At 40.9% G+C, this 20,769-nt stretch overlaps 1 protein-coding gene and 1 pseudogene across 3 annotated transcripts in view; both read left to right on the top strand.

Annotated features, from left to right (window-relative positions):
- FHIP1A (FHF complex subunit HOOK interacting protein 1A) overlaps positions 1–20,769 on the top strand; it is a 204,700-nt gene that overhangs the window by 124,615 nt on the left and 59,316 nt on the right. For all 3 annotated transcript variants that reach the window (XM_019722794.3, XM_074338440.2, XM_074338444.2), the window contains 2 exons: positions 6,830–6,988; positions 8,775–8,861. In XM_019722794.3, the coding sequence (XP_019578353.3) occupies positions 6,830–6,988; positions 8,775–8,861 (246 nt within the window). The remainder of the gene's footprint in view (positions 1–6,829; positions 6,989–8,774; positions 8,862–20,769) is intronic.
- LOC109442060 (small ribosomal subunit protein eS1 pseudogene) lies at positions 2,153–2,833 on the top strand (annotated as a pseudogene).

The following is a 20,769-nucleotide window of genomic DNA, read 5'->3' as shown; positions in this document are numbered from 1 at the left end:
AAATCTAGCACATATTTGCAAGGATACATGCACAAAGGTATTCAATAGATTAGTGATTTGAGGAAGAGAAAAATAGAAATATATTAAGGGAAAGATAAACTGATTTGTTCTATATCAGTAGAACACTACTCTGCACTGACAATGAACGAATCGTATATATTAGCATGTGACTATACTAGTATCTATATGTGTGAATTCCTGTAAGTCTAAAAACATGTTACATTAAAAAACTAAATAGCGAAAGGTTGCATATAGTATGTTAGTATTTACATAAAATGTACGTAAAGTTTTAAGACACAAAATCCTAGTGTATGCTGTTTTTTTGGATACGTCTAACTACAGTAAAAATACAAAACAAGTATAGGAATAATATGGACTAAGTTCAAGGCTATCGTTACTTTTGGGGGTGAAGGAAGGAGAAGCGATGGTAATGGGATTGGTGTAGGGTTTAGCTCTCTTTATTATGTTTTATTTTTTGAAAAAATAAAGAGTGCCCTGAAGAAATTATGGCCAAATATTAAAATCTGTTAAATCTTGGGCGTGGTTTCTATTCTGTTACGTTTTATGTGTTTGGAATATCTCATACTTAAACATTTAAATTTATTAGGACTTGAATGGAGCATGTTTTTAATGTTTAGATTTCCACTTAGTACATTATAAGCAGATTTCACTGAGTAATCGTTGGCTTTTATAAAAACATGTTTTAAAGCACTGTACAATTCGTTAAAATTGGAGGAAAAACTAACATCACTAATTGACCTTATTTGCTAGAATGGGACGTAGAGCTTCATTGTGTTTAAGTTGCCCCTCAGGATAGATCCCATAATCTCATTTGTACTCAGTTTTCTATAATTACATCTGACAACGTAACTTTAAAAAAAGGGGCTCTTTGTGTTGAATGTAAAATCGTACTCTATTAATCATCTGGCTAAAGATCACAATTGGCAAAAATCTTTCTCTAATTAGTATCATTGCCAAAGTGTGTTAATGTCAGGCTTTGGGAAGAGTAAGGGCTCTTTCATGAAACTGGACCACTTTTGGAAACTTTTGTTGTTGTAGTTGATAGGAAGAATTCGCTGGTTCCACTGCCTCTTATCTCAAGATGTGCCTTTCCAAGAAAAGACGGAGAATGAGGATACTCTAAGGAACAAATTAGTGCCAACAAATGGTTGGGGACTATATGTCCCTGTCTTCTTTTGATTTTTTTAAACCAAACATTGATGATTAAACCCTTGTCATGTGTTACATATTGGCAGAAATAGGAAACAGCATACACATAAATTAGGAAATGCAAATTGAAATAAGCAACCTTTAGATACACAGCCACAGGTAGAAAGTTATTTATCCCATACGTAAAATTTACGAGGCTTTTTATTTTGGCAAGGTGTATCAAATGGTTCCCAGCAGGTGTTCTGCTGCTAGCTTCAGACTAAAGCCATCTGCTAAATTTTTGTTTGTTTGTGCTAAAATTAACTGGGTACTATCAGACATTTCCAGTTAAAGATAGACCTTCCCTGACGTGTTCAGTGCTCTGTGCATGCCATCTTTCTTCCCTCCATCGGAAACCTTGCTATGTGTAAACCATGATGGTCATCTCTTTACATGCATTATATTCTTTCATCCTTGCAGCAACTCAAAAGAAACTGAACTCTTGAGGACTTAATAAGTGCCTATAAATGGCAGAGTCAGGTTTAAAACCACGGTAGTCTGGTACTAAAATCCATGGTTTTAACAACTACCACGTTATGGTGCCATCAGGGAAGTGTTTTGCTTTTTAAATTATCTGCTCTTATCCTTGTAGTTTTATATGGTGATTAGTTTCTTGTAAGGAAATTTTCAAGAGAAGATAAATTAAAAATACTGGGTTAAGACTTAACACGTTGGGAATGCATATAATGTTTTGTAATTACTTTTGTGTGTTCAGGATCAATAAAAAATTAAAATAGCAGATCAGCATTTTATTTTTTAACACACTGTTGAATGTCTATGTATTTTTAAATTTTTAAGTTAAAAATGAAATTTAGCCTTTTGGCTCTCTGAGCAGCACTATGGCAAGAATAAATGCCTCACAAATGGCAGCAAGAAGGGAGCCAAGGAAAAAGTGGCTGACCCATTTTCTAAGAAAGATTGGTATGATGTGAAAGCACCAGCTATGTTTCCCAGTATAAGAAATATTGGGAAAACTCTAGTCACGAGAACTCAAGGAACCAAAATCTCATCTGATGGTCTCAAGGGTCGTGTTTTTTGAAATGAGCCTAGCTGATCTGCAGAATGATGAAATTGCATATAGAAAATTCAAGTTAATTACTGACAATATTCAGGGCAAAAATTACCTGACTGATTTCCATGGCATGGATTTTACCTGTGACAAAATGTGCTCCGTGGTCAAAAAATGGCCGACCATGACTGGAGCTCATGTTGATGTCAAGACTGCCGATGGTTACTTGCTTCGTCTGTTCTGTGTTGGTTTCACTAAAAAAAAATGTAACAATCAGATTGAGAAGATTTATGCTCAGCATCAACAGGTCCGCCAAATCTGGAAGAAGATGAGAGAAATCATGACCTGAGAGGTGCAGACAAATGACCTGAAAGCAGTGGTCAATAAATTGATTCCAGACAGCACTGGGAAAGACATCTATGCCAGTCTATGTACCTGCTTCATGATGTCTTTGTTAGAAAAGTCAAAATGCTGAAGAAGCCCAAGTTTGAATTGGGAAAACTCATGGAGCTTCATAGTGAAGGTAGCAGCTCTGAAAAAGCTACTGGGGATGAGACAGGTGCTAAAGTTGAACGAGCTGATGGGTATGAGCCCCCAGTCCAAGAATCTGTTTAAAAGTCAGACTCTTCACAGTGATAAATAAAACCTATACATGTTGTTAAAAAAAATAAAATGAAATTTAAAAGTAAATCGATTGTGCCATTAAACTCCTGGAAAAATGATCTACAAACCTGTTGTTGTCTCTCCTTTTCCCTTGTTCTGTTCCCACAGCTCTGTCTTTTTGGGTAGTAATCGTCGTTCTTGCATTTATTAGTTTATCATCTGTCTTCTCCATCCTACCTGGTCTGACTTGTTCATTGCTCTTTCCCCAGCACCAGCCTCACATAGTACCTGACCCACAGTCCATGCTCTAGAAATATGAGTGGATTGGGTGAATGAATCTGAACTCTGAGCAAAGTCTTAGACTCCAGGAGGGTAAAACTATTTAGCAGTAAAGAGTCGGAATCTTGTTCTTAAGACTATGCAATTCTCTTTACTCTGCAGCATATCTTCTTCCGTGTTTCTTTGCCTAAAGAGTTTAGCAGAGACATTCTCGAGCTCCACTTCTAGTGGCAGGAACACGACAGGACTCCATGTTCGGTTATCACAACTGCATTGTCTTGTACAGGCAGGCTTCTGTGTGCATCTCAGCCATGCCTTTTTCAAAAATACTCTTAAAAAAGTGAATATTAGGTATGTGTTATTTTTAATTACTGTCACTGATGTATGTAAATTGAAGATTAATGTTGCTGTAATTATATTGATATACTAAATAGTTATTCCCAGCTTTTTAGGCAGACAAATTAAGCCTGTCTTTATGAATTCATCTTCAAAGCCTCAAAGCAGTTAAGGAACTGGGTGTATGCAGAATTAAGGCCTTTGTTCTGTGGTTAATTTAGCATGAGTTAGCAAATGTAATTGATTTTAAAAATGTGGTATCAAGGTTAGATTTCCCTTGAAGGAGAACTTTGGGTCTCTGTTCTCTCTTGGCAGAGGTTTCTAATTTATTACAGACAATTCACTGGGGTCACATTCAAAACTGGAATTAAAGTGATTTGTTTGGGTATGTTGACAAGGAATTAAGTACTTTAAATAGGGGACATTCTCCTTTGGGACCACAGATGCCTTGATTTTGAAAAACAGAAATGCACTATGTTGTTTACTGTTGTATTTCCTGTAGTTACCATATTACCTGGCCTGAAAGGTGCTCAGTAATTCTTCTTTAATGAGTGAGTTAATGAGTGAATTAAGGTCACTAGGAAACAGAACAGAGAAATGTCTATAATCTTGATTTCTGTGATACTGAAATGGTTCATCTATGTCTCTCACTGCCCTTCCCACTCCTATTCTGTATTATCCCCACCCCTCCTTCCCATTGGCGTCTTCTGGTTTCCCTGTGCTAAGATCTCCTGGTTCCCATTTCCCAGGCCAGGGCCGTACGTTATTTATTGTCGAGCTGGATGTGTTACTCCAGGGAAGTACTGCTAGCATCTGACACTCAGCATTCCACATTAGACAAATCATCCACACCAACACTGTGAATTGGAGTGAACAAGTCAGACCAGGTGAGATGGGGAAGACCGCTGATAAACGAATAAGCGGAAGAATGACAGTTGCTACACAAATCCAGAGGGTGCTGGAGAGCACAACAAGGGAACAGGAGAGGCAACAATGAGTTTATAGATCATTTTTCCAAGTTCAACATAATTGGACCCACACCTCATTCTGACTTTCTGTTTCTGAGGCCAAAAACTATGGATTATTTTGTTGTATCTCCTCTGTGTAAACCTCCCTTGCCTTCTCCCTCTGGCCTGTGTAGCTTGAGGTACCATCGACATATGGATGGTTCCAGATCTCTCTCTCTCTGTCCCGGATCCCTCTCTAAGCATCAGCCCCACACAGCTGTCTGCTGGCCTCTCTATTGGAATGTCCCTCAAGCTCTTTCTCCTGCTCTACAAAACCCTGCAGGATCTGACTCCTGCTTACCTTGTCAGACTCCTTCCACCTCTAATTCCACACCCCAATAATCCTGCACTTGGTTCCTGGAAGGTGCCATCTTTTCTTTCTCCTTTGAGCTTTTGTACATCCTCTGCTTAGAATATTTTTCCTTCCGACACTCTCTTTCTCGCTATTATTTATCTTTAGCGGCTTGGGCATCCCTTCTGAGGACATTTCCTGCCACAATCCCCCACATCCCCCAAGTCTGGGTTAAGGGCCTTTATAGATCCACAGCACAATATATTTTCTATTATGTATTCTGAGCGTTTGTTATACTATGATAATTGCCTCTTCAGCTCGTATTGGCTTTGAGATCAATGAATACTTCACAGTTCTGTGCCATCCCTGTCCGCCCTTTGCACCTCTACCCAATCAGTATCTGCTGTTTGGCTGGCATCACTTCCCAGCGGGGAGACCTCCAGTTCTGGGAAACTCATTGTTCCTCTTGGACTTACACTCCACATGATCAAATCAACAGGCGCTCAGCACAAGTGTGTTCCCCAAGCTGGATAACTTGACGGTTTGAGTTCTCATTCAGCCGCCCTTACTAAGCCTAAACGCTGTCAGTTTCATTTTAGGAACAGAGCACCGAGGGAGGCAGTAAACCCCAGGGACTTTGGATTAATACTGGATGGACAGATGTCATAGTTAGATCACCCTCACGTCCACCTTACACATGAATCTCCAATTTATATCCTTCCTTTTACTACTGCTGATGCTTCAGTTTAGACCCACTTTAGCTTTGTTTGAATTATTGCCATCACTTCTAAGTGACCCATGACCACCAGTTCTTCTAGCTATGATTTGTGAGGATCAAAGTACTGTCGAGCTCTTTGCTGCATCTACTGCGAGGATGAAGACCATTCTCAGCAGTCAGACGGTGGACATTCCAGAAAATGTGGACATCACTCTGAAGGGATGCACAGGCATCCCGCAGAGGGATTCAGTCACATCCGTGTAGACCTCAGAAAGAAAAAGAAGAGGCTCCGGGTTGGCAAATGGCGGGGAGATAGAAAGCAGCTGGCTCCTGTTTGCACTGTCTAGTCACATATGGAACACGGTCAACGGTGGTACCCTGGGCTTCCGTTACAAGATGAGGTCTGTGTGTGCTCACTTTCTCGTCACCATTCTTAGCAGGAGAATGGTTCTCCTGTTGAAATCTGAAATTTCTTGGGTTAAAAATACATCCGCAGGGTTCAGATGAGGTGAGGTGTTGCTTGTTCAGTATCTCAAGCCTAGAAAGATGAGTTAATTCTTGAAGGAAATGATACTGAACTTGTACCAAATTCAGCTGCTTTGATTCAACAGGCCACCATAGTTCAAAACAAGGATATCAGAACATTTCTGGATGGTATCTATGTTTCTGAAAAAGGAACAGTTCACAGACTGATGAATAAGATCTATGTTATCCAGCGATAGAAACACAAAGGTGTCAAATGATTCCTCAGACTTGTTTGTGATGTTTTAAAGATGCAATAAATGTCATGTATTGATTTGGGGGGGAAAGAAGCTTTCTAAACTGTGCACATGTGTGTCAGGCATGACCTTTAACGTGTCTGCAGGAATCTTTCTCCTAAGGCCGCTGATGGTTGTTACCTGTGAGATCTGCCCTGGACCTCCTTGGTCTATGGCTTCCTCCCACCCACTGGGGTGTGTGCCTTCTCTGTACGTGCACTCAGCGTATTGACTGTAATGCATTGGTTATGAGTGTGCCCCTCTCCTGAACACCTTGGGGGCAGGAAGCAGGTCTTCTTCATCTTTGCATGTTTCTCCCTCACTCCGCCCACCCAAGCCCAGCATATGCCAGCTACATAAGAGATAAACAACCCATATCAACGTGCATGTGTTAGCCAGGTGCCTGGGGTGCTGTTGCTGCCTCTGCTGGAGTTGTCCTTCTCTGCCGTCTCCACCTGTTGAATCCTTCCTAGCTAGCAGACACCCTCTAATACTCCTAATACCTAGCTACTTCAAGTGCAGCCTTTGGACCAGCGGCGTTGGACTCAACTGGGAGCTCTTAGCTACAGGTTAAGAACTTTGGAAAGGAGTTTATTACATTTTTATTTTCAAACTCAGGTACTCGCAACCGGGCTCAGTGGTCTCTACTCTTCCCTGCCTACAAAGCTGGAAGAGAAAGGCGAGGAGTGGCACTGCCTTCTGAAGGACGACTGGCTCCTTCTCCCTGCTCTAGTGCAGTTCATGAACTCCCTGGAGTTCTGCAACGCTGTCATCCAGGTACTGGAGCACAACAGAGGGACCCATCTTATGGTCCATGCAGAGTACAAGCATGTAAACGATAGTTGATACACGTTCCCTTTTTTATTTCTATAAATGTTTATGGACTATTGATGCTCGACTTGAAGCATACTGAATGTCCTCGAATGAGGAAAAATGTTAGTTTCTGGGTTTCTGGGAAGTTTTGAGAAAAAAAAAAGTAGATTGTTTTTTATCTTTATAAAAAATGTTAATTCTGTCTTGATTATCCACTTAACCATCAAAAATAAGTTCAATGTCTGACTCATTAAATAGATATTTTTAGGCGTCTAAGTACGCCAAATTACACCACTTTTATTTCAAGGTCTTTTGGGGAGTCTACAAAGGAAAACACTTTATTTTGCTTAATGGTGCATACTACATAAAGAATATTGTTATCCCAATTGAATTTAGAAGAAGTTAAGCATCTTCTTAGCAACACAAATTAAATTTGCTTTGAAATTGGCCTGCTTCAGGGAAAAAAAACAGCCAATGAACTCTAGTATATTTGGCGTCTTGATTAGATTTTTACTTTCAGATTTCTTGTTACTGTTTTCAATAAAAATCAGATTTTATATACATTTAAGAATGTAGTAAGTTTTCATCAAAAAAAGTTTTATTTCTATACTGCATAAATATCACTTCAGTATTGGATTTATTAAGAAATCAAATTTTCTTTATGATGATTGTAAGGTGAAAAATGTTAGTTATAATCTGTTTATCTACCAAATAAAGAAATAGCTTCTGGAAGAAAATCCAAGTAAATTACTTTGGTTCCCATCTCATTTTTATTGCTAAGTCAAAGGAAGTTTTATTTATATATAAGATAAGTGGATTACATCTTAAGTTATTTTTTTCCTTTAATATTACAGTCTATCAACATTTTCTTGCTGAAGTGTGTGGAAATAAAAGAGATGGAACTATTAGTTTCTCCCCAAATGTACACACAGAGAGATTATTAGTAATTTAAAGATGTAGCTTCACTTCCCTAGAAATTGCTTTTTATTTTATTGGTTTACTTTATTATTTCTTTAAAGAAAGAAGTAAAGCTAACTAGCATGTTAAGAACAGAGAAATGACATATTTTATACTATCGTTTGAAATTGAGGCCATATATTTTTAAGATTTTTTTTTGTTTGGGGGTACTATTGAAAATATTACTTATAAAATATATTACTAAAGGTTATCCATGTTAAACATATTTTGCAAATCAAATATAGGCAGTGTTGTACCTCTGGTAATGTTTTCTGCTTTTGAATAGGATCTATTTTTTATAAAAAGATTTTCTAAATTCCTTCCTCCCAATAAAATAAGTAGCAGAAAATGCACCTTCAAAATGAGAAAATTCTTCTGCTAGCAAAACAAATGTATTTAATTGTCCATTTTGACCATTATTTTCTTTTTTTTTTAAATTAGTCACAAGATGTGATGGGATATAGATGGAATTAATGGGGCAAAAATCATACTTTCCAGTTAATTTTATGTTGAGTCCTTATACATATTCAGTATATTTACTGTCTGTTTATAAGTAGAAACTTAAAATTACCATTTCTTTAAAATTTGAAAGTCCAAGCTGTTTATACTGGAATAAACCATCTGAAAAAATTATACGGTGATTTGAAGTCTGAATTATTCTTTAACCATAGACTAAATGGCCAAAATTTGGATTTTCTTTTTGAATTCAGGATATACACAGAAATGTTTGATTTTAAGAAGACCTAAAGGTTGAATTCTTTGTCTTTTTCATGACAACTTGTTTCTCTCTTAGGTGGCTCACCCCTTGATTCGTAATCAGCTTGTAAATTATATTTACAACGGGTTCTTGGTACCAGTCTTGGCTCCTGCTCTCCATAAGGTCAGTGATTGGCTGGTGAAATCTTTTATCTGTACTACAAACAGATAGAAACTGAGGAAGGTGAACATGGTGTAATTGACTTGATGGTGACTTTAGCCTTATTTTTCTTCTCGTTCCATCCATATTCCTTGGCACTGTCAAACACAGGTCTTAACAATGGCGACAGCTTAAGTCTGATGGGATCCATTCGATGTCATAGAATATGGCATTTTGAATGTCAGGTAAGATAGTCTAAACCAGGACTGGCAAATAGACTGACTCTTGTGCCTGCTACAGTTTATGGGTAGTGGCTATTGGAACTCTCTGTTCTGCTGTCCCCTAAGGCCAGGTCTGTCACAGAGGATGGAAGGTTTCCAGTGGATGTGGAGTGGGGCACGGGTAGCACATGTCCCATGGATTTGCCATTTCTGAGAACGTAATTTTTTATAAGAATTTTGTGACAGCAAAAAATTAAAGTGAAGCCACGTTAAGGTCCCATCAAAGGTTGGCTGTCCCATTAGCACCCCTCTGAATTCCTTACATCTCACGTATTTTGTGTAATAAGTCAACTGATAGCTTTTCCGTTGTGAGCTGTCAGGAGACACCCATGGACTTAGAATTCTAATTTGAAGTTCTTTTCTTCACTAAGACATTTGCAGTATTTAGTTCAGAGGATCTTTGTCAAGTTATTGGAATCACCGGCCCTGGTAGGAGAGAAGCAAGAGACGACTTATCACATGTTTTTTGATGGAATGCCCACCTTTCTACATCTGGACATTCCATTTCCATGGGCTCTCATTTTGTAGAATCTAAGATTACCTGATGATGGCAATGTTGAAACCTGTCTGTACATGCCGATGGGAGTGCTAGTTTAGAGCAGCCCGTCTTGATGGAAGATGTTCATCTCTTACCATTTAGTGCCTTTTGAGCACAGTGGAAATATTTTCGAAAACAAACAGGGTACTTGGTTTGATTAGGATTTTTTTGTTACTTCTAGGTTTAAGAGGTAATCTTGGACGTGGTTTGACATCAGGGTGTTGAGATTTCTAGGTTATTTGAGTGGTTTATGGGCACAAAGGGACCATGTGTTTGAAATTAACAATGTCTTGTAAAATATGGAACATGTCTTTGGAAAACGTAAACCTTGTATTTGTTTGCAGGTTGTCCTTCTGTCAGTATCTTGCTGTTCTGGGGGTGGGGTGGATGTCTTGTCTTGAAAGTCTCTAGTCCTCTGCATGGAGGGAGGAAGTTTCCTCTGAGGAGGAATACAACAGGGCTAGTGAAAGTCCTTGGCAGTAATTATCCATATACTCTCTCACATATTTAGACTTTCTTCCATATTTATTCCCATCCTTTTCCTCATTCACCGGTTGATATAAAATAATTTCCCAAGTCATTATTATAATAGCTAAAATTATAAAAATATTGTTTATTCAGGATACTATATGTTATTATAATTAGCATAACTTAATGTTACAAATATTAGGGACAACTCTTTATCTGTAATTGAGGATGAGATCCACCTAAGAGAATTGCTATCGTGTTTCCCCGAAAATAAAACCTCGCCGGACCATCAGCTCTAATGCATCTTTTGGAGCAAAAATTAATGTAAGACTCGGTCTTATTTTAATATAAGACCACGTATAATATAATATAATATAATATAATATAATATAATATAATATAATATAATACCTGGTCTTATATAATATAAGACCAAGTCTTATATCAATTTTTGCTCCATAAGACGCATTAGAGCTGATGGTCCTGCTAGGTCTTATTTTCGGGGAAACGGTATGAGGATGTGACCAGTCACTCTGTCCTTCTTTCATAGCATCACCACCAGTGGAATTAAATCATTAAATGTGCATGAACTTGCTTGCTGTCTGTCTCCACAATGGTTTTCCTGCTTCTTAGGTGTAGGGTTCACACTTATTTTGTTCACTGAGGTATCTCCAGTGCCATGTACTTTAGACTTAGAGGCTGAGTAAACAGCGCACAAATGGAATAATGTTTATTAAAGTGTTAGGTAGTGTTTGCACACAATGGTTCATAGAGAATAATAATAGCGTTTTACATATATAACTAATATGTTCTCAATTATGCCCATAATTATAATATTAGATGTTTTGAATCATGAAGTTATTTTAATACATGGTTGCTGTGAAAAAAAGTAGTCAATATTGAATATATAAGTGCAAAGTGAACATTACCAGATTAGACTTGAACTTCTCATCCCTAATGAAGATTCCTTAACTTTTATCCACTGTGGACCATTTCTCTCAGGGCTGTTGAGTAACTAGAGAGAATATTTCTCCCTTAGTTTATTTTCCTTCCCGCCCTTCATCATTTTTTGCTTATGTCTTTATCATTTAGAATTAAAGGCTTAGGAAGGAAGCAAGGGCAAGGGAGGAAGGTGAACAGCCTCTTCTCTGGCTCTTGGCTCCCTAAGTGGTTGATAAAGAAAAGAGCCTTTCATGAATGACAAGACAGGGATGCAGAGGCAGATGAGGAAAGAAGTCCAGAATTGGGTGTTTCTTGAGAGGTTCCCAGTGGGAACAATCACATCGTATAGCCTGTATCCTCGCCTTGGATGTGGGAAGGGATACCTGGGACTTTCCAGTCTATTGTAGAGGCTCCTGTTCATAGTTTTCATATTCTGGGAACTTTGCTTCAACAGAGGAGCCTTATTTAATATCCTAAATAAATTTCCTTTGTGTACTATCTCAGCCCCCAGTTTATGCAAAACATTCTAGTTACCTGCCATTGATGTAGGCAGTTTGCAGAGGTGTACTTAGTCTCTCTGTCTCATAAATGATACAAATAAATTCATACTTAAAAAGTTTCTCACATCACACACAATTAATACTCATAAACAATATTTCCACGGCATTTCTTAACCGGAGATAAAGTCATTACAAAGGGTTGTGGGTAGTAAAATGTGGGGAGTAGGGGAGGGTGCTTGACAAGTGAAGATTGTCTCCACCTTTCCTCTCTTCAGTCCATATATGTGGAATAAAATGTTGTCTTTGCAAGTTGTTTTGCTCTGTACTTTCTTCATCCAGGGCCTTGGGGCGTCCATTTATTCTTCTGAATTAGTACAAAGGCATATCTGTTTTTTGTTTGTTTGTTTGTTTTTAAATAGGGCTGCATAGTTTTCTGTATTGCGGATATGTGCGTCCACAATTCCTTATCCACAGCTCAAAAATTCAAAAAGCTCTGAAAACGGATTTTTTTTTTTTAAATCTGATTTTTTTTTTTTAAATAATTCCTATGGTGGCACAAACCAACCTTTGTTGACGTCAAACCTATACCTGAACTGTCTTGGGGCTCTTTTTTATCTCACTTGTGTTAATATTTTGTATGTTTTGTGGAAGAAATATTAATGTATTTGAGTATAGAGTTCTGCTCCAGACCTGCTGGGTATGTCAAATATGGCAGATGTAATACTGCTTTTCTGAAATATGAAGTTTTGAATTCCAAAATACATGGTCTCCAGGGTTTTGGATAAGGGATCGGAAGCTTATTTTGGACACTTAGGAATGGATACATTTTTGGAGATTGTTCAAATCACATTGTAAAAGTCATAATAAAGAAAATGATATTATGTTAATATAGATCATTTAGGAATTAGATCTAGCCATAGATATGGACATCACGTTATAAAAAAAATGGTTATTTTTGACTTCAGATGAATGGGAAAGCCCTTATCCAGCAGGAGCTAATTCGGTTGTCTCTGTTTAATTTAGCAGAGCTATATTTTCAAGGCTGAATATTCATTGGTATGGTGTATTAGTCTGTGTTCCCAGTGGAGTGGATGCCAAGATAGGATTAAATGTGCAAGGATTTTACTAGAAGAAATGCTGGTGAGAGAGAAAATAAGGAGCAAGGTGGAGAAGGCTGGGAGAGTTGTCAGACTGCAATGCAAATCTGACCCCAAATGAAGGATTGGGGGTGAGGTTGGCTGGGAGTGTCCTAGACTGCTATGAGGAGGAACCGGCCAGCTGGACCAGAGCCACCACACTCAGTCGTTGGCTGGGAGCAGCCTGTGGGAGGTGTGGGGAGCATTGCAGTGCAGCCGCAGGGGCCCTGGGTCAGTAAATCCTCCAGTAGTTGGAGGTCTCAGAGGTGCGTTCCCATGACCACCACAGGCTTCCACATGGTCGACTGATTTCCATGGGTTTCCTGGTTGTAGGTGTAGAAAAGAGAGACATTAAGCGTACAGACCTCCTGCCTTTGTGCAGAATATTCAGGAGTTCAGACGTTGCCCTCGTGCATGGGGTTGTTTGGTCAGGATTAGCTTGGCCAAAGAACTTCTGTATTGGTCACTATGATTATGCTGCAGTCACAAACAATACCAGCATCTCGGGTTGAAACAACACATGTTTATGTTTTTGTTCACAGGGCTTGTCCATCTTGGGGTGGGTGTGGAATGAGCAGCTTGTAGGGAGCTTTTGTCCGTGATGTCTTCACTCAGGGACCTCGGTTGATAGAATCTTCACCATACAAGAATGTAATGTTTCAATGATCTATTGCTGTGTTATCAGCTGCCCCAAAACTGAAAGACTTAAAACACTCCTTAGTGTCGTGTACAATTCTCTGGTTCAGGAATTAGGGCAGGGCACAGAGGACACAGCTCATTTTTGTCCTATGAGGTCTGGGGCCTCCGCTGGGATGAGTCAAAGACTGGAGCCTGAGTAGCCAGAGCTGCTGGGTCTCTCTCTCTCTCTCTCTCTCTCTCTCTCTCTCCCTCTCTCCCCCCCCCCCCTTTCCGTCCTTCCACAAATCCTCTCCACACGGCTAGCTTGGGCTCTCCCATAGTATGGCAGCCTCAGGTAGCTGGACTTCCTATATGTGGGCTGAGGGCTCCAAGAGACAGGAAGTAGAAGCTGCCAGGCTGGAAACTGAAACAGTGTTGCTTCTGTCATGTTTTGTTGTTCATAATAGTCACAGAACCTACCCACTCTCAAGGGGAGAGGACATAGACACCACTTCTTGATGACAGGCATATCAAAGAATTTGTGACAGAATATTCTGGGCAGGTTTACCGTCATTACCACCCCTAGGACTGAGTGTGTGTGTTAAGGGTCAGAGAGCCATATGGAGAGGGCCACCTGATAAGAACCAGGAACTTCCATCATGGGTCACAACCAACCTGAGGCAACCCCTTAGACCGGAAGTCAGGGCAATAAATAACAAAACTTTATTTTCCTTGCTTCCTCCCATGTCCTGCTGGACTCCCATTGGGTGGACCCAAATGGAAACCAGCTGGCAAGGGAATCATGGGAAAAAATGTGGGCTCTGCAGGTGGACTGGGGCTGACAGCAGGGCGGAAACGATGGGGAGAAGCAAATGCAAGGCATCCAGCACACTTATTTCCCCGTATCAGCATTTTAGCGTGGTAATTAGCAGGTGAGATGGCACCTATAAAGTGTGTTTAGAAGGGCCTAAGTAAATCATGGCTTAAAATTTTCTAGAAACGCGTAACAAAGTTTATAGTTATTGCCTAATTCTGTGTATTGATCTTTATCCTCTGGAACCTAAAATCATAGTTAGACTCTCATGTGACAGGCAGATATGCTAACAACATACTAGATATGAATAAACAATGAAGAAATAGCTAAAGCACAGATAACTATCACCAAGTCAGCCTTATTATTCCATGGATTCACACAGAGCTGAGTGTGCAGTGGAATAATACCAGACCATGAGTCACAGCATCGCGGTTCTAGTCCTGGCTCTTGTGTTTACTGCTGTGTGGCCTCGTGTGAAGCTCTTAACCTCTCCGAGTCTCCATTTTCTCAGCTGCACAGTAGGGATAGTAATATTCTTCCTTCCTCCTTACAGGGAATGACGATCAAACATGAGGGCATTCTGAAAATCATGAACTGTTATATGCAAAGGCATTAGCCTAGTTATTCCAGGACAAATTCTGCCATTTCTTGTGCGGTGAAAGGATAATATCGTTCGTGCCAAGAGCATAGAGTGAGTGTGCTGCAGGTGCAAAGCGCTCTGCCAGATCCCATGGGGAGATGGAGGTGACTGAGTAACCCTCTCATGTCTCCATGGAGTGTAGAGTCTGGGACCCAGGAGAGGACACGTTAAATACAAACACAAAGCAAGAGAGACTAAAATAAGAGCTGTAAGAGAGACGGAAGCCAGGGCAGGTGGGGGAGGCGTGTGAGGCTGGCACAGAGGAGTGAGCACAGAGCAAGGGAGACAGTGATGCCGTGGGGAAGGGCAGTCATGGAGAGAGCGCTCAGCTGGAGCCGCGGATTGGAGAAGTGCGTTTGGATAAAGTAGCCAGGTTCACTGTGCTGTGTACAAGACACCAGGGAGCAAGTGGGTGGAGTAAGGACCCTAGTTTGACCCCCAGGGCAGGTGAGCGGTGACATCCATCGCCAGCAGTTTCAGTGCACGGGGGTCTGATGATAAGGGGCTCCAGACACTCCAGTGGTGACAAAGAGAAGGCAGCAAGTGTGGACTGCCATTTTGGGAAGTACGGTGGTAAACATCACATAAACAGAAAGGAAGGGGTTCAAGAGAAGGGAAAGGCTGAGGGGAAGCAGCTGGACAAAATAGGATACAAGAGATAAAGATGCCAAAGAGAGGGCATTACACCGCTCACCAACTATCAAAGCCTTCCGAACCACCCGAAAGAGACGACTGCCTCTCCCTGATGTAAAACTGCCAGCTTCTTCCTCACCAGATCGTTGAGTGCACTTATACATTTGTTTAAACACACTGGGATTTTAAAGACTCGCTTCATTGATAGACCTGTGGCTTCTGACCCCTCCACCAGAGCTGCCTCCTTTCCCCTTTGATGTCCACGCTCCAGACTCTCCTGGTTATTCTCCCTTAGAGTCTGTCTGCTCCACTCACTTAACTTGCTCCTTCCCTCAATGTGCGCACGCTCCGGGCTTGGTCTTCTGCCATCACCCTGCGTGATCAACTGTCAGCTCCACACAGACAGCCTGCAAAGCTGCTGGGCCTGAGGCTTCAGTTGTCGGTTGGATCTCTTTGCTTGAGTGACCTGCTGGGCACCTCAAACTTAGAACATGAAAAGCCAAATTCACAGCATCTTTGTCCCCAGGCCACCTTAGCTCACCCTCTGCATACCTCCTTTGTGTAAATAATACAATTTTCCTAGTTACCTAGAAGCCTCGGTTCTTCTTGAATCTTTTCTCTTCCTCACCCCTCATGTAGTGTCAAGCTTTTTTCCATAAGAGTCTTTAGTCTGATCTGTTTTGTTTCTTCTCCCAACCATCTATTACCTAGGTCATCATCTCCAGACGCCTTGCCCAGGGTTAGTCTTTGCTAATGGGTCTCGTGCTACTTCTTTCTTCAGGTTGTCTCACATATGACTATTAAGTTTTCTAAACACGTCTTTAAGTACATCAGCATTCCTCTGAAACCTTCCAGGGCTCTGTCCCCATAGTCACAGAGAACAATGTCCTAGTCTGCTCTCTGCTCCTCAGCCCTGCTCCAGGCCGCGTTCTTGCTCCAGGGCCTCTCCTGTACTTAGTCCTTCACTTGCCGTGTTCCCTCTCACTCTGTCAGGGACCAGCTTAAATCTCCCTCCCCACAGCTACCCTGACTTGGAGAGATGTAGGCTTCTCTCTTTTCTAGAATTTATAGCTCTTAATGTCTACCCTGAACCCATTTCCTTTCTGTTGTTTGGTGTATTCTTAGTATTTGACTCTGTTTCCCCACCTCTATCCTGAAGCCCCTGGAAGAGTCTATATCTGTAGTTCCCAGCGTTCCAGGGAGCCTGGGGGCTTCTCCGTGAACTCACAGGGGCTCTGCCAGATACTTTAAATTTATCAGGGAAACACAGTGACCTCTGTCGGATACCCAGTGAACTACTGCCTCGAAACAGTTCAGTTTCAGTGTTCAGTGTACATTCCTTTCAATGATTCCACCGTTGCAAAGCAGTTTTGGGTGGGTCCTGGGCTTTAAAGCAAATAACACGTGAAAATGAGTGTGGGGTGGGGAATGAGGTTGGCATTGTCCAGTCTGATTCCCAGGTTTCAGTCCCCAAAGGAGTTAAGTTATTAGGACTTAAATACACGTGAAGTTGTTTGGACTTAAATACTTAGTGAATGGGATGGTTGGGTATTTCTTTTGGCTTCTGGGTGCTGTGAAAAAATGACTGGTATACTGAAGGGACCATGGACTGAAAACGTTTTGGAACCTCTAGTCTATGTTGTATGCTTTGTTGTGCCACCAGAGCAGGGTTTGGCCAACTAAGTAAGATCTGTGGGCCACATTTGGCCTGTTTTGTGTATCTTGAGCGTTAAGAATGGTTTTTACATCCATTGACAGATAAATGGATAAACAAAATGGGGTATTTACATACACTGGAATATTATTCAGCCTTAAAAAGGAAGGAAATTCTGATGCGTGCTACAACATGGCCGAATCTTAAATACATTACGCTAAGTGAAGTAAGCGAGTCACAAGTATGACTCCCGTTATAGGAGGGACCTACAGTAGTCAAATTCATAGAGACAGAAAAAAGAATAATGGAAGTGGGTCATGGGGAGTTATTGTTTAAATGACACGAGTTTCAGTTTTGCAAGATGAAAAAGAGTTTTGGAGATGGGTTGCACAGCAGTGTGAGCCAATAGTGCTTAACACGAACTGTACACTGAAAAATGGTTAGGATGGTGAATTTTATTAAATGTTATTATTTATATTTTACCACAATTAAAAAGAAAGGTGTATATGACAGATTTACAAACCCTTAAAATATTTACACTCTGGCCCTTCACAGAAAATGTTTGCTGACCCCCTGCTCTGGGCATGATGTCCTGTATATTTCAGGTGGTCCCTAAATGTTTGAAGGTGATGATAATAGTGGAAGAAAGTCCCCAAGTAGCGAGAGATGGCCTAGTGAAAGGATTACCAGGTCCCTTTTCCCCCCGATTCAAAGCAGCGATGAGGCTGAGGAGCAGCAGACAAAAGCAGAGGGGAAGCAGGCTGACTGGCTTTGTCACTAGCTTGGAAGACTCTTTGTCCAGGTGTGTTGTTTAGGGGTCCAGGGCTGGTTGTTAGGAGACCAGCAGACAGTTTTCAGCAGCAACCAAAGATGGCTCCAGCAGGAACAGAAAGGGGGAGACTGGAGGGGGAAGGGATGCTTAAAAAGCACTCTGGGCTGAGTCATGTCTCTGTCAGGTGTCTTATAAACTAGGATCGTCTTCTGTTTTGTGGGTTATTTTGGCTCCTTTTTTTTGGAGACTGGTAGGAAATTAAGCAAGAAGTTTGGGGCTATCTTGTAGCAGCTGAAGGCAGAGGGAGACCTTGAGGAGGTTGAAGAGAGGGATTGGTGGAAGGAAAAATCATCACACACCATCCTTTTCTGCAGGCAGCTCACAGGCATTCACAGTAATAACTGTGACCTCAAAGAAAGCCCGTACCTTTGGTTTTTGCAAAGAGCAGCTGGCTGTGTTTCATTCAGCAAATGATTCCGTACATGTGTGCCTAGAAAAACAGAAGCAAAAACGTCTACCAGAAAACCGATTTTTCCACCATCTCCTGTGTGCTAAAACCATGCTGGAACAGTATACATGAGTAGAATAATTTCAGACATTTCCTTGAAGGCATGTATGCTGGGTTCCTATAAGCCACGATGGAGCCCATTTGTTTTACAATCTTGTCTTCCAAACACACACATCCATATTCATGAGCTGTATCCTGTGAGCTCAGTAATTCATGGCTTATTGACTTAGGTTGATGGATGGAAGCTTTTTGGGAACTAGAGAGGAAAAGATGGAAATTTTGAGAGGCTTTGAGCAGTCATACTTGTGAGTCACCCACTAGCTATTAGTATGTCTGTGACTGGCATGAGTTGAGACTCCTTTAGAGCCCAGTTGGGTTCTCACTTGCTAGGAATGTTTTTTACTTTTATGCCCTATGATACTAGTGACTGAAGATTTTAAGAGCAATTAAATACCATCTTCAAGTTATCACCATTAATAAATGTTAATGAGCTATAATTGGGCGCTGAGTTTATAGGAGGAATGCCGAAGCCCTTACGTCCTGCTGTTTTTAGTCTCCAGTGAAGAAGAAAGGGGCAGAGCAGCCTGTCACTTAACTATTATTACTAAGCTCCACTTTTCCCATCCACCTTTCCTTGTGCATCTCTAGTCTGGATAATGGTGGAGGAGGTTTTGCGGGGCAAGAGGGTAGAGTCTTGTCCCCTACTTGCTCTTCTGGCAGACTTCCTGTGGCATTTTTGGATGCGTCGCACGTTAGGGCTCTTCGTCATTCTGCTGTCATCTGTATCACATCCTAATGAAAAATACCTTGAATTTTTAGGTCTGGTTTCCAATAATGTTGTAAAGTTTCACTGATCAGGTCATTCCTGTCAGCAGGAAATTGGAAGAAAGAAAGAATCAAAAACATAAAATTAGAATGCCATCTTGGCCCTGCAATTATGAGATTTTATTTTTCAAATTTGGTGGTTCCTTGCTAAATCTTTTTCAGTTTTTTTCTGGAGTTATGGAGCTCCAAACTAGACTCCAGCTCCGGGGTAAACTATATTAAAAACCATAGTAGGATAATATTTTGGTCCCTCTATTTCGTCTTTCTACTTATGTGTTTCAGTAATTTGCTTTTTAAAACCTGTTCTCTAGATTATTGACCCAAGGTGTTCAATCGCGAAAGGCCCCCAAATGTCACCCTGCTCTATTTTTGCTAGCTCCTTATTCCTCTTCCTGTCATGATGTTGAGCTCTACTTGTTCTTATGGTTTGTTACGATGCCTGGCGTAAACCAGTCACTTAAATGATTCTGTCTTCCACTGTGCCGAAAGCACACCTGTGTGCCTACCTGGGCCCACAGACTGCTGGTCTGGTGCTAAGTGGAAGGGTCTACAGGATGCCTTGGCGAAATTGTGTCGTGTCTCGTAGAAGCTGTTGCTGTTGTCTCACAGCATCTCAGGCAGGCTGCAGCGGCCTCCATACTTACTCCCTTTAGGACCATTTGGAAGTTGAGGAAACCATGTGCTGTGGACGGGCGAGCTCAGCTGGCAGCTGGTGCACCTGGTGCCATCTCAAGTTAATATTTTGTTCTGGTTCCTGTTTGATGCTAGAGATCCGGTTGTGACTGAGAAGCTGGGATGGCAGTGGCAGGGACCAAACAATTCTGTCTCGTCAGTTACCCAGAACTTAGACAGAATTGTGCTGTGGAAGCAGAGAAGCGCCATCTTAGGATCACTGTAGTCCACAGTTACGGCAGTTGAAAGAGGTAATTAAAAGGCCAAGTCCTGTCGTGGGCCTGCAGCTGTGTGACACGGGTCGGCAGTAACACTATGAATAATGGTTGAAAAAATCATTTTAAGCAGGCCAGCTCTACCCAGTCTAAATTAATGATTGCTCTATCCAATGAGAATCAGCCACTAACTAGACCTAGAAGATGTTAGTGACTGTTATAAGAAGCTTTGACTTGAAATCATTAATTTATTAATTGGAAACTGAAAGTTAGTGTGTGCCACCTAATGCATCCAATTGATGCATTCTATGCACGTAATACAGTTTTGGGAAGCAGCGTAGTTTAACATTTAAAAAAATAGGTTTTGAGGTTAGAGAGACCTTAGTTTGAGTTCTGACTCTTTGCTACCTAACTAGCAGTATGACTGTGGCAGGTACCTTCATCTATGTGTATGTATTATCTATGGATAATAATGCCTATCTTATTGGGTTCTTGTGAAGAATAAATGAAATGCTGCTTTTAAAGTACTTACTGTCTGGCACTTAGTGCTAAATACACATTACTAATTGAGTTAGCCAGCTGCGTCTCTAAAATGAAACATCGTTTTTATGATACTGTGATTACTGGACAGTGAATTTTATCCCCTTTGTAGTGCTATAGTATTTTGATTTTAGATAATACGCTTATTGTTCCTTAACACATTTTTGCGTTATTTC

Source organism: Rhinolophus sinicus, chromosome 15 (genome assembly GCF_057876585.1).
Source record: "Rhinolophus sinicus isolate RSI-liver-muscle chromosome 15, RSI-T2T, whole genome shotgun sequence".
Lineage (NCBI taxonomy): Eukaryota > Metazoa > Chordata > Mammalia > Chiroptera > Rhinolophidae > Rhinolophus > Rhinolophus sinicus.
The sequence above is the reverse complement of the archived record's forward strand: the minus strand, read 5'-3'. Positions and strand labels throughout refer to the sequence as shown.